This window comes from Mytilus edulis, chromosome 7 (assembly GCF_963676685.1).
Source record: "Mytilus edulis chromosome 7, xbMytEdul2.2, whole genome shotgun sequence".
Lineage (NCBI taxonomy): Eukaryota > Metazoa > Mollusca > Bivalvia > Mytilida > Mytilidae > Mytilus > Mytilus edulis.
This window is the reverse complement of record NC_092350.1, coordinates 83208072-83222308: the sequence shown is the minus strand read 5'-3', so window position 1 is coordinate 83222308 and position 14237 is coordinate 83208072. Positions and strand designations below refer to the sequence as shown.

The window sequence follows — 14237 nt, the reverse complement described above, 5'->3', positions numbered from 1 at the left end:
TGAATTGTTTCACATTTGTTATGTCGGTTTACGATATGGATTTTTCAAACGGACGAAAGCCGTTCCAAAAGATGACTTACAGTTACCATGGTTACTAACATTCGTGTCAGCAGTTTGGAGTCTGATGGTTAGATCTCTCATTGGCAATTATACTATGATTAAAACTATTTTCAACATTGTTAAAGGCATCACAACTTTTATAATACTACATTTATGTGATAAATATTTAAACAGATGAAAACTAGTACAACAAGCTTAAATTAGACGACAGATCGTGAATGGTCCCCGGAAAGGTCACACTATGTAGCTTCAACCAAAAAATGTGTTTTATTATTCAATATCTAAGATAACATGGATTGAATTTCACAAAAAACATTTATTATCTTTGTAAAAGGAAAACAAAGCTAGAGATTTAAATATGCAAGGGTACACACTCTATACTTTTATCTTTATCACATGACTTCGAGTTTGAAAGACGTGTTGGTAAGTATGTACACTAATAATGCTTAACAGCTTTAAATACCAACATGTATTATTCGTTGTTTCTGGCAGAGTGAACAAGGCGCCGAAATTATGTTTCGGAAAATCATGGCATATGACAGTAACGATAAGATTCTAATTCTTCGTCTATTTATCCCTGTCTGCACCGATTGTATAAATATAGATTCTACCACTGCATCAAGTGCGATACGATATTTATCCACTCGACACAGTTAAATTTTCAAATTTAAAACGCGAGGCTTGTCGAGTGTTTTAAATTTTAAAAATTTAACTTTCGAGAGTGGATAAATATCGTATTACACGAACTTTGGCGGTAGAATCTGTTCCTCTTATGATTTTCAAACAATATGCCGGCAAACGTATTTCTTCTTTACGAAGAGAAACAGATTCTACCACCAAACCTCGTGTAATACGATATTTATCCGCTCTCGACAGTTAAATTTTAAATATTTAAAACGCTCGGCGAGCCTCGCGTTTTCAATTTGAAAATTTAACTGTCTCGAGTGGATAAATATCGTATCACACTCGATGCAGTGGCAGAATCTATACATATATTTGCAGAATCATCCAGAATTCCCAAAGAATATTTTTAACTTATTACTTTTTATTTCTAGACATCTATTAGGTCGACAAAATCTGTCTGATCTCTATAATTAGGTGCTCTGTTTTAATTCAGTGAAATGTCTATTTGTTACTTGTCAAATAAAGTTGCAATACAATAATTCGATTGATCGATTGATAGATGGTTGGTTTCTTAACGTCCAGTGGCAAATATTTCATGCATATTCCGGATGAATTTTGATATTTCTTTACTTTTTGAACTGCCAATTACATTTTTGCCTGTTAACTAAGATATGTTTAATTGCGCACATTAATGATACTTCTATAAGGGAGCAACATTTGACATGAAGGTGGGGGAGGGGGTATGGTTTTTGTCTTATACAGAACTTTTTTTTACTGCAAAGCGTGATCAATTTTATTTAGTTATTCAATGTTTTTTTTTTAATCAAAATATATTTTTCAATTTTCATCAATATAATGTATGGGGGGAATCTGGATTCAGAATTTTTTTTTTGTCCATTGCTTGACAACAATATTTTTTTCCATCCAATTTGGGATCAGAATATTTTCTAGAAAAAATTTTACCTCCCTAATTCAAAAGTTTGTTCCCTAAGTACCATGCTTACTATGACTAAATATTATATTGAACTGAAAAATTGATTATTGTTCATGCAAGTGCTTTAATTGATCTCATTAAATTGCTATATGATAGATGTAATACCTCCCGTGTCCTGTGAAGCTTTCACAGGACATGACCTATACCTAGCAACACGGTAGATGTCTTGCAAGGAGCAGGAACTGCTAATCCTCACAAAACACATGCGTTCACCTTCAGCTTTTGTGGAGGTTACAGCTATTCTTTGGTGTGTGTACATACCACTTTTTAGTGTTATATGTTGGTTGTCTGTATTATATATATCAGTCGTTTTGGTGTTCTCATTTTTTGTTCTTTGTCTTTTTGGCACTTTGAATACAAATAGTTTAAGATGATGTATGAGTGCCAATTAGTTGACCAGTCCGACCTTATCCGACTTGCCTTCATTTACAAATACCAGTCACAATAATCCTTTATTAATATTCTTCAAATAATTTGTTGAGACTACCTACTAAAATAATCAGTGAAATATTTTACACTGTATACGTTATGCAACAATTAATGAGTTCTTTGTCTTTGTCTGACTTGTCTGTTTTTGTGTATTTCTTTGTCACAAATCAAAGCGAATGTTTTCCGTTTGAATTGTTTCACATTTGTATACGATATTGGTTTTTTCAAATGTTTTAAGGCCGTTCCGAAAGTTGACTTATTATAAGTGCCTATGTATACATGCTCGGTTACATCAATGTCATTAGTTAGACTCTGATGGTTAGTTCTCTCATTGCCATTTTGGCAATTATACTATGATTCAAAGCATGTTGAATATTGTTTAACAGCTGTTTAAGGATATTTAAGGCATCACAAATTTTATATTCATGAATTAGATGATTAACATGATAAATTATCAGACAAATAGATCTAAGTACAACTAGCTTAAAACAACACATCGTATACGTGCCAATTCACCACGAAATCAAATGTCACACTATTAAATAGCTTCAACCAAAAAATGTGTTTTATTAAGCAATATCAATTTAGGATACAGGATTTAATTTCTAAAAAGTTATTACATAATCTCAAGCGGAAAAAACCTCAGTGATTAAAATATGCAAGGGGGATAAACTCTATAATTATATTATTATCACATGACTTCGACTTTGAAAGACTGTTTTTGGTAAGTATATACACGTAAATTGAAGTTATTCGTTTCATACGGAGTTAATAAGGCGGCAAAATTATATTTTAGAAAATCATACCAGTATTTCATCAAAATATGTCAGTTAAAACAAAAAATCGAGATACATGTAAAATAAACATTTTAATGTAGGAATAAAATAATGTAAAATGTCGGCCTAGATAATGACTTACCTTAATATAAAAGACACGTACAGCACATGTTTTATATTTAGATTACATATCTATTTTTAGATATAGTCTCCAGTTATCGGTACGACATAGTTTTACGACTACGATTCATATGACACAGTTCAAAATCTGTACACAACTGTCTTCAGTCAAAGTCTGTCTCGCACGATAAAAACTCCATTGTATCTGCCGGTAATTAATACGGTTAAATAGTTTTTAAAATTAATTACCACTAAGAGAGTCTGGATGTAGTCACATTTTTTTTGGTTTATTTATCACTAAAATTCAAACGACTGTGATGTAGTTTACAAAATAAAGAACAGTGGGTACCGTAGATCTCGAGTGTGCAGAATAGATGGCAAAAAAGAATTGAATAATGGTCAAAACAATAAAATAGAGAATACAGAAAATGACCTAGAAAAGCAAATTTGCAAATACAGAAATTAGAAACCCCCATTTGGACTTGTACAATAAAATATTTTTATATGATTTTTATATGATTTTAATAGAATTTAGTAGTCCCTAGTGGCCAACGTTCAGATTTGCGTCATTTGGTCTCTGGTGGATAATGAACTTGTCTCATTGGATATCAAACACATTTTTTTTAATTTTCCAATTAACAAAAAAACAAGATGGATCGACGTGCAACATCCCCCCATAATGTTAGGGAACATGTTAACCTATTGTTATCAATTAAAAAAAAATAGAATAACCTCAAAGATTAAAAAAACTCTCCCAAAAAAAGAGCAGCAAAACAAAATGAAAAAGGTAAAACAATGTTTTTCTTGTACCTTCATAATACCTACACTAACGATGTTAAAAAAGAAGCTAATAGTGTAAATGATGCTACTTAATTAGTACAATGGTTTGGAAATACTTCAATATTAGAACTTTTATAAATGTAGAGGTATATGTTTTCAAAGTTTTATTATTAAAAAATTGCACGTGCAGAAGAAGCATAATTATAGAGTTATATTTTCAAACTTAAAAGTTGTATTATTAAAAAAGTGCACGTGCAAAAGAAGTTGTATTTATATTTAATTGGTATTATTTTCATAACAGGGTCTTATAGAGCAACATGGCCGCTCCACCAGTAGGTCGATACAAAATAGGTACGTAAATTTAAGTTAACGTTGTTATAGAGGAACATGGCCGCTCCATCAGTAGCTCAATATGAAATAACATGTACGTAAATGTAGATCGGTATAGAGAAACATGGCCGCTCCATCAGTAGCTCAATATGAAATAGTTACATGTACGTAAAAGTAGGTGGTTAAAGAGAAATATGGCCGCTCCACCAGTAGATCAATACAAACAAGATACGTTATGTAGGCTATTGTAGAGAAACATGGCCACTTCACTAGTAGGTCGATATACATTAGGTACGTAAGGGAGCTACCATTTGATTTTTATGGGGGGGCTAGGATGAAATTTGAAAAAAATAGGCAGGACAGGAGTTTTGAGTAAAAAAAAAGGCAGGATGGGACACTTTGCAAAAAAAAAAGGCAGGATGACAATTTAAGTAAAAAAAAGTCAGGATAAACTAATAAAAAAAAGGCAGGACTGAATAGAGTGAAAAATAAAAAGGCAGGACAGAGATTACAACTAAAAAAAAATGCAGGACAAAATTTTTCATCCTAGCCCCCCCATAAAAATCAAATGGTAGCTCCCTAAATATAGGTCTTTATAGAGAAACATGGCACTCCACAAGTAGGTCGATATACAATAGGCACGTACATATAGGTCTTCATAGAGAAACATGGCACTCCACAAGTAGGTCGATATAAAATACTAGGTACGTAAATGTGGGTCGTTATAGGGAAACATGGCCGCTCCACCAGTAGATCAATACAATATAAGTACGTAGATGTAGGCTGTTATAGAAAAACATGCATGGCCGCTCCAGCAGTAGATCGATACACAATAGATACGTAAAGTTGGTCGGTATAGAGAAACATGGCACTCCACAAGTAGGTCAATACATTGATTTTGATTGATTGTTGGTTGCTTAACGTCCAGTGGCAAATATTTCATGCATATTCATTCCCCCCCCTCCACCCCCTAAAAATCAAATGGTAGCTCCCTTATTTTGAGATTTTGATTGTAATTGCCCATTTCAACAACTTAAATGGTGGTACTGAATGTAGATCTTTTTCTGTTCTGTGCTAACAAGTTCTTACTGAACACATTGGAACACCTTTGCCGAGGTTTGCCGATTGGGTTATAACATCCACGTCCGCGTGCCCACGGAAATTTGTATCACCCTTTAGACCAAGGCCGATGTCAACAAGAATGACCTTTCATTGTGTTACTCCTTTAAGATCATTTCGATAATTTAGATAGTCTTAATCAAAATTATATAAAGATACATTTGAATAAAATAAAGTTATTGTGTTATTATTCAGGACCAATAACAGAGAAAGACACACTGGTTGAGTATGCCATGACACCACGACACACGGTAAAAACCTTTCAAGTAGGAGATGCTATTCAACATTTAGCACCAGGATCAGAGGAAAGCAGCATCCTACCTGACCTCCGGGAGGTTTTGCCACTTATACAGGAGATGCCGGTTTATGAGGACGATGTATTTATAATTGCATCTGCTAAAACAGGTAATTTATGATTAAAAAATACTTAATTGGAAGCAGTTTTTTTGTGACGTAAAATTCAAAATGAATTGTTTGAACTAAAAATTTCAGGAAATGATAACCTTTATAAGTCTTATAAAAAGGAGATGTGGTATGATTGCCAAACAGACATCTGTCCACAAGAGACCAAAATGACACATACATGTAATAACTATAGGTCACCGCACGGCCTTCAACAATGAGCAAAGCCCATACCGCATAGTCAGCTATAAAAGGCCCGATAAGACGACGTAAAACAATTCAAACGAGAAAACTAAACGCCTTACTTATATGAAAAAAATGAACGAAAAACAAATATGCAACACATAAACAAACGACAACCACTGAATTACAGGCTCCTGACTTGGGACAGGCACATATATAAATAATGTGGCGAGGTTAAACATGTTAGCGGGATCCCAACCCTCCCCTAACCTGGGACAGTGGTATTACAGTACAATATACTGTCATAAGAACGAACTATAAAAATCAGTTGTAAAAGGCTGTTTAGTCTTGTATGTTTATCTAATTTTGGTTAAATTGTATGTTTCGAAGTTGAGTGTGGCGTCTAATTCATTGAACTAGTATATATTATTGTTTAGAGGCCAGCTCAAGCTTGCCTGCGTGTGCTTGAATTTTTTATTGCGCTGAAGACCCATTGATGGCCTTCAGCTGATTTCAACTTTTGGTCGGTTTGTTGTCTCTTTGACACATTTCCTGTTTCCGTTATTACTCTATTTTGGACAATTTTAAATCTCGTTCTATTTCTGAAATTAATTCTAACATACTTTTGATTTTTTTAACTCTGTATGCCACCATTCCCCATGTGAAATTATAAAATTGTTTTGTATAAATATTGAACAACCATTTTTTCCCTATGTGACGTATAAATTTTCTGACGTCAGACACGTGAAGCAATAAATGTGTTTTTAATTTGATAGATGCTTTTGTGGTTTTTGTAAAATTGTTTGTTTTAGATTGTAACAAGGCTGCTGTAATCATATGCTGACTATTTTATTTATTATGTCTGTTTTGTTCACGCATCGTTGTAAATATAACGGAATTTGATGAAACTGTCGTACAAGTGAGAGGAATACCGCTATAAAACCAGGTTCAATCCACCATTTTGTACATTTGAAAATGTGTGTACCAAGTCAGGAATATGACAGTAGTTGTCCATTCGTTTGCTGTGTTTTGTCATATGATTTTGCCATGTGATTAGGGAATTTCCGATTGAATTGTCCTCGTATTATTGTGATTTTACTTTCTTCCAATAATAACGCATTATCCTAAAGATACACACAACTTATAGAAATATAGAAACAAAACAGTCTACGGACGTTCTACAGACTTTAATAGCAAAAGCCAGGTTTCAATCCCAACTTGTTTATCTACTTTTTTGTGATTCTTACCAATACTAATTAAGATACATGTATAGTCAAACTTCAAGGACAAAAACAACCAGCACATATTAGATGTATGTCTCGTGAAAACAGTTGTGCGTGCGGTATTAAAGCGTGCTGTTTAATTTGTCGTCGTTGTTGCTTTCAGCTATTGTTAAAGTTTATGATCACATTTTTCTATGACAAAGGTGAAATTCATATATGTGTGTTAACATTGATTGAAACATATTAGAGGTATTTTATGTTGACATTTATATAGACATGTTCGCATTGTATTCTTACTCTTAATAGGAACTCATTGGACATGGGAGATTGTTAACATGCTAATGAAAGGTAAAACAGATTATGAGAAGATGTCAAAAGCTAGAAGACAGCTAGAGTTCCATTACCCTGACGAATTCACAGACATGCCGAGACCTCGTGTCTTCAATACTCATCTTCTTTTACATCATATTCCAAAGCAGGCTATTGAAAAGAAGTGTAAAGTTATTGTGGTTCAGAGAAACCCAAAAGATACAGTTGTGTCTTTGTTTTACCACACGAAGGCTTCTGGGGCGTTTGATGCTGAAACTACATTTAGTGAATTCCTATCAGCATGGATGAAGCTAGGTGAGAATTGTTTTATTAAAAATGTACACCATATTTGAGTATATCCATTGTTTCGTTTTTCAAGTCTATATTTTGACTGAGTTTGGATTCACACTACAGTTGATGCAAGCGTATTAGAAGAACGTATTTCCTCATTTCATATATATTATTGTTTATAGATATAGGAAAATGTGGTATGAGTGCCAATGAGACAGCTCTCCATCCAAATATATCGGAAATTGGTATATACTAGGTTTTGATATACTACTGTCTTTACTTTATGACATTAATTAGTTTTCAAATGACCGTCAGCAAACATCCTCAATTCCAAAATTCCGAAGCATGATCGTCGAATTTCCAAACTTTCTCGGAACTCTGAATTAAACGACTGATTGCAGGGTTCTTATTTGGAAATTGCTTCGATTTATGAGATGCTAGATGTAATGTACAAAAGTCTTAGGGTCATTCGTAAAAACATAAGTGATCAATATGAACATGCGTGATGAGCAATTAAACGAGGAAATGTCGATCACAACGCACCTTTATTGCTTAAAAATATATTAAACGAAAAAACCAATCATGATACCGCGTCAGTGGTAGAAGAAAGCCCTTTTTTATGTTTTTGATGATATTTTTATTGATTGAATATTGGCGTAATGGTACTATAAACTATACTAATAGATATATGAAGATGTGGTGTGAGTGCCAATGAGACAACTCTCCATCCAAATATCAATTTATAAAAGTAAACCATTATAGGTCAATGTACGGCCTTCAACACGGAGCCTTGGCTCACAACGAACAACAAGCTATAAAGGGCCCCAACATTACTAGTGTAAAACCATTCAAACGGAAAAACCTACGGTCTAATCAATATAAAAAACTGCACATCATATTCCTGACTTAGGACATTTGCAAACATTTGCAGCGGGACTAAACGTTTTAATGGTACCAAATCTTCTCCCTTTTTCTGAAACAATAGCATAACATCACAGCATAGAAAAACACACGATAAAATATCGATTGGCAGGCTTAACTCAATCAAAAAACGTAAATTAACACGTCAACTTTGGTTACTTCCGGGCCCAGTAATTTTTAGATAAACAACCACCAAATTCTGCAACTGTGTCCTATGCTTAATCAGTATGTCATTTTTGTTTAAGAAATAATTGATGCAAGCTATACTTTATTGTAGTTTTAACATGGGTAGGCATTGTCTGCTCTATGGTCGGGTTGTTGTCTCTTTGGCACATTCCCCATTTCCATTCTCAATTTTATTATATTCGTGATTATTTTTACCCGAGCGATAGTGATAGCTAACATAACACGATTATAATGCCTACCCATGTTAAAACTACAATAAAGTATATCTTGCATCAATTATTTCGATTCTGAATAGGACAATTAAGGTAATTTCCATATCCGATAAGTATAACTGTAAAAGCGTTTGTGTAGGCTCTTCCAAGAACACCCCTTTTTGTTAGTAAAGAAGCAAACGGCTGGCAATGTTATTTTTCAGAGGGAGGAGTTCGAACAGTCAGCATAAACGGTAGTCGTATCTAGGTCAAATGTGAAAATTTCGGAATGGAACACATTACAGTCATAATAAATGAATTATTAACATCATGTGCACCATTTAAGAGTTTGAAAGTGTTTTGAAATTAAGGAAATATATATATAAAGTGCATGATAATTTGATAAAATTCATTATTCTGAAGTAGTCAATTTACGCATGTGCAAACACATTTTATTGGATTTAGAGCATATGGGTTTGTTCACAAAGCGAAAGAACTACGTCGTATCAGAATAATGGTCATTGTCTAAGAAGCATCAAATTTTCTCATAAACAGATAAAATGTGGTAAGACAGTATGGCAAATTTTCCGTTTTAGCATCTTTTCTTCAAAGCAGAAAATAATCCATGAACATTTTTACCAACATCAAGATGGAGAATATTCAACACTATTTATACAATTTCTAATGATTTTAGTTAGGTACGATACATTTCAGATTCAACTTATGGATTATATCTTATATCCGATTATTACCAAACCTATTTTAATGAGGTACCACGATGGGTGTTATTATTAGAGTTGGAACTGACCTACTCCTTTTGGTGCACCTAAGCAAAACTGTTTATGGTGAGACACGTGCTCATGAATTTTGAATGTTTTGTCCTACCAAGGGGCATTATGTTTTCGGTCTGTGTGTCCGTCCTTTCGTCCGTCAATTCGTCCCACTTCAGGTTAAAACTCTTGGTCAAGGTAGTTTTTGATGAACTTGAAGTTCCATCATCTTTAAACTTAGCACACATGTTTCCTATGATAATATTATGATCATTCTAGTTGTATTTCCAAATTTGAGTTTTTACCCCCAATTTCACGGTCCGCTGAACATAGAAAGTCAAGCATCCGTTTATTATGGACACATTCTTGTTTCTGGTGGGTTTTTTTTCGGACCGTTGCCTACGTTACGTTAGAATGTCCCGCTTCCGTCCTTTTACAAGTTTTAATGTATTATTGGCCCTTGGTAACTTTGACATTCAATGCAATAATCATGCTTGTTTTTCAAATAAATATAGTAAATAGTCTTTCATTTTTTTTTATTCTCTTTCAGAAACAGTCACAAACCACAACTGGTTTTATTATACCAAGAAACTACAAGAAATGTTATATGACCAGACCGATTTACCGATACACAACGTGTACTACGAAGATATGAAATCTGTAAGACATTTTGAATACACGTTTTTTACAAGTTAATTTGTTACTTGAAGTAAAATGACAAAAGTCAACACGCACATGTAGTTGGAATTTATTTAGTACTGACTGGTACCCTTCTGTTAGTTTGAGCGTGAGTTGTTGTATCTCTGAACGTTTTCTTAGGAATATCAGTTTACACTATAAGAATTATTTGAATCTATAACAACATGAAAAAATACTACATTTGTAGGGAATATAAACCTACAAAAATATCTTATTATTATTCAAATGAAAGGTATGTGTTAATTATTAAATTTAACGATACAATACATATTTTGAACGTGGAGTTACTTCCGCCATCTTGTTAACGTAGGTCAAATTGTTTGTCTGTTTGTTTGTTTGTCCTTTTCATTTTTACCCATGGCGTTGTCAGTTTATTTTCGATTTATGAGTTTGACTGTCCCTCTGGTCTCTTTCGTCCCTCTTTTACAAAAAGAAGTTCGTCAACGTCGACAATAAAAAAAAATACTTAAAGAGCCATTTCCGAAAGCCCACTCGAGCGTCATGTAATCGTGCGAATCAAATATCAAGATTTTTAAACGAACATGTCTGCCATGTATATTGTTAAGTGAACGCTTATTAAAAAAAAATGAAAAATGGAATAGAGATTCACTATAGTGTATCATTTATACAGAAAGACCTGCATAATATTTGAAAAGTTTGCAAAGGTGACGAAATTATCAATTTTCCCAAAACTTTTGGTTTCTACCTGCATATGATGTGTACATGTATGTGTATGACTTGCATTTGAGGGTACAAATATGTGTAGATATGTGTGTATGTGTACAAACAAAGGCGTCTTTATTTTTATTTTTAAGAACCAAGTTGTACAAATAAGTTTATAAATAATATAAAAATGTGATATGTATACATACAAATAATTTTTTTTTATGAAGAACCCAGTTGGTGAGGTAAAGAAAATCGTGGAGTATTTAGGTATAAACAGAGCTGACGACTTTATACATCAAGTTGTGGATAAGTGTTGCTTTGATAATCTGAAGAAAGCTGATGACACCAAAGTATCCGCTCTTGAAGGAATTCCGAAACAAGCATTTTCATTTATGTATAGAAAAGGTAAATTTATTGACATTAAATGCAAAATAGATATAGGAAGATGTGGTGTGAGTGCCAATGAGACAACTCTACATCCAAATAACAATTTGTAAAAGTAAACCATTATAGGTCAATGTACGGCCTTCAACACGGAGCCTTCAAAAAGTTGGCTCACCACGAACTAAAAACTATAAATGGCCCCAAAATTACTAGTGTAAAACCATTCAAACGGGAAAACCAACGGTCTAACAATGTTCAGATTGTTTGAACGGGTCGGGTAACGGGAGATTAATCTTACACCCAGTGATTCGTGTTTTAATAGTTTGGTTCCCTTAATGAGGGGAGGTAGGACCTTTATTGGGACTCCGTGATTGTCACTTTTTAAGTTCGGGATTTCGGGAAAGAGCTGTTTTAACATCGGGATTTCGGGATTAAGTTTAATAGAGATACGGGATTTACGTGTATTTACATGTACGTCCGGTCGTGGAATTCTGGATTTTTATTTATCGGGACTCTTGTTTAAAGACCCAACCAAAAACAGTATGCGTGTATCGACAATCCGTTCCGGTATAACTGTGCCGACAGCAGTTGCTAAACCATGATACCCTGTTATAACTAGAAAATATTGAAATGCATACCCTGTTCTATAGATCGACGTTCAGAAAATGTATACCCTGTTCTAGATCTTATAAAATAGATGCAGTTCTAGAAGGTATCTTTTAAAAATAGTTAGATAAACGATCCTGTTCAACACAAATACTTTGTTTTTTTTTGTTTTTTTTTAAACATGTTCTCACCAGCAGGGCATGAACATATGACCGTGTTCATGTTCTAACCAGAAAGACGTCAAAAGAGACCCTGTTCAGCAGGGCATGTCAAAGTGGCCATGTTTTGCGGCTCACTCATACCACTAAAATATAGGAAGTAATCCACCGGGGAGAATGTGTCAAAGAGACAACAACCCGACCGAAGTGCAGACAACAGCACAAGGTCACCAATGACCAATGGGTCTTCAAAACAACGAGAAAATCTCGTTGCCGGAGGCGAGCTTAAGCTGGTCACTGTAATAAAAAAGCGTACTTGTTCATCGACAATGGACGTCATGCTAAGTTCCATAACAGATCAACACATACAAATGAACTAAAATTGAAAAACAAACAAGACTAACAAAGGCCATGCAGATACTCCTTACTTGGAACCAGCACAAACATTCAGTGGGATTAAGCATCTTTTGTGAAATCCCCTATATCTAAAGTTAACATACGCCCGTTTACGGATCGTGATATGGTATACTGTTATTCGTCCGTTCGTCCGTCCGAACAGTCAGTCCATCTGGTCGAGTGCGTCTACGTCCGTCATCAACACGTCAGACGATAACTCAAAAACGATTTTACCAATTTGCACGAAACGTTGGTGGATTTGTTATATCTATTTGATAAGAAAAACATATTTTGATTCGGCATACGTTTAATATACAACACCAGCTCTTATGAGCTTTTGACATCTTTTGATGTGAGCTCCCTTTCGATTTTTATTAATTTTAGATCATGGGTTTCTGAGTTAGGGGGATTCATTTATTAAAAAGGTGGAATTTTCCAGTTTTATGACAAGAACCCAAAAGTTCTATGAATAGTTTTCATGAGACTTTGCTGACCGGGTTATATATATATTAAAATAACGTCCCTTTAGTTTTTATTAATTTATAATATGACATTGAGGAGTTATGGATCTCTACTCTTTGAAAAAGCGACGTGTGCATAATCCTCGTCTATTTAGAATGTCAAACGTGCACTTGCCACGTATGGGGTTTGATATCCCAGTGCTAACCTGCTTGTGATAATTAAGAAAATTTACTTCTATCACTTAGCCATCGACCCCCCATAATCTCATACTAGTTTGAAAGTCCATTCATGAGTCAGCTCATATCACATTTTCGTCACATTGCTAAATAATAATCGAGCAATATATATCTGGTCGATATTTATTGGTACACTGTTATTTATATTTTGTTATTGCAGGAGAAGTCGGAGACTGGAAGAACCATTTTACTGTCGCAGATAATGAAGAATTTGACAGAATTTATAACGAAAGAATGAAAGGCATTAAGTTCACTTACAAATATACATTATAAACAGTCGATTGATCAATACAACAATTTCCCATCGTTCTAAATGTTTCGATGTACTTTTTTAATTCAAAGCAGTAAAGTTTTGACCAAGTATTGTTTCATACAATGAAACAAAGAAAGGTGTTTGTTTTTGTTTACTGTTCATGCATGTTCAAATTATATATTTTTTATTCAGAAAGGATTCAATGCGTACATGATGTTTGTTTCACAAAATGAAAATATAATGACAAACTTGTTTTTGTCGGAGGTAAATAGAAGACAACTTATCAAATAAAGTTGGGAATGGAAATTGGGAATAGGTCAATGATATAACAATCAAAGAGGAGATAACAGCCGAAGGCCACCAATGGGTGTTTAATGTAGCGAGAAAATCCCAAACCCGGACGTGGTCCTCGGCTTGCCCCTATAAAAACACGCAACAGGTCGATAAAGTTTAAACACATCACATCATCAGTAGCACTCACATATCAAAACAGTTGTAAGGGCCTCTGTGGTCGAGGAGTCTTAGTAGTAGAAGTATCACTAGCCTGTCAACTCTGAGGTTGTGAGTTCGAATCCCACACAGGACAGGTGTGTTCGAACTCATATATTAATTGATAGGGTTGTCAGTTTTCTTACCGGTTATCTCCGTGGTTCCAATAACAACTGACTG

The 14237-nt window shown here is 34.2% G+C and overlaps 1 protein-coding gene across 3 annotated transcripts; it reads left to right on the top strand.

Moving 5' to 3' along the window:
• The first annotated feature begins 460 nt into the window (after positions 1-460).
• On the top strand, positions 461-13704 carry LOC139482409 (sulfotransferase 1A1-like). Of its 3 annotated transcripts, none has more exons than XM_071266312.1 (7): positions 461-483; positions 4085-4134; positions 5428-5637; positions 7347-7664; positions 10259-10368; positions 11301-11478; positions 13476-13704. In XM_071266312.1, the coding sequence occupies exons 2-7, from the start codon at positions 4101-4103 to the stop codon at positions 13586-13588; spliced, it is 963 nt and encodes a 320-aa protein (XP_071122413.1). In that variant the 5' UTR covers positions 461-483; positions 4085-4100; the 3' UTR covers positions 13589-13704. The 3 variants fall into 3 exon arrangements, with proteins under 3 accessions (XP_071122413.1, XP_071122412.1, XP_071122414.1); XM_071266311.1 differs by lacking the exon at positions 461-483 and adding an exon at positions 2729-2831; XM_071266313.1 differs by lacking the exon at positions 461-483 and adding an exon at positions 3190-3214.
• Positions 13705-14237: the final 533 nt, after the last annotated feature.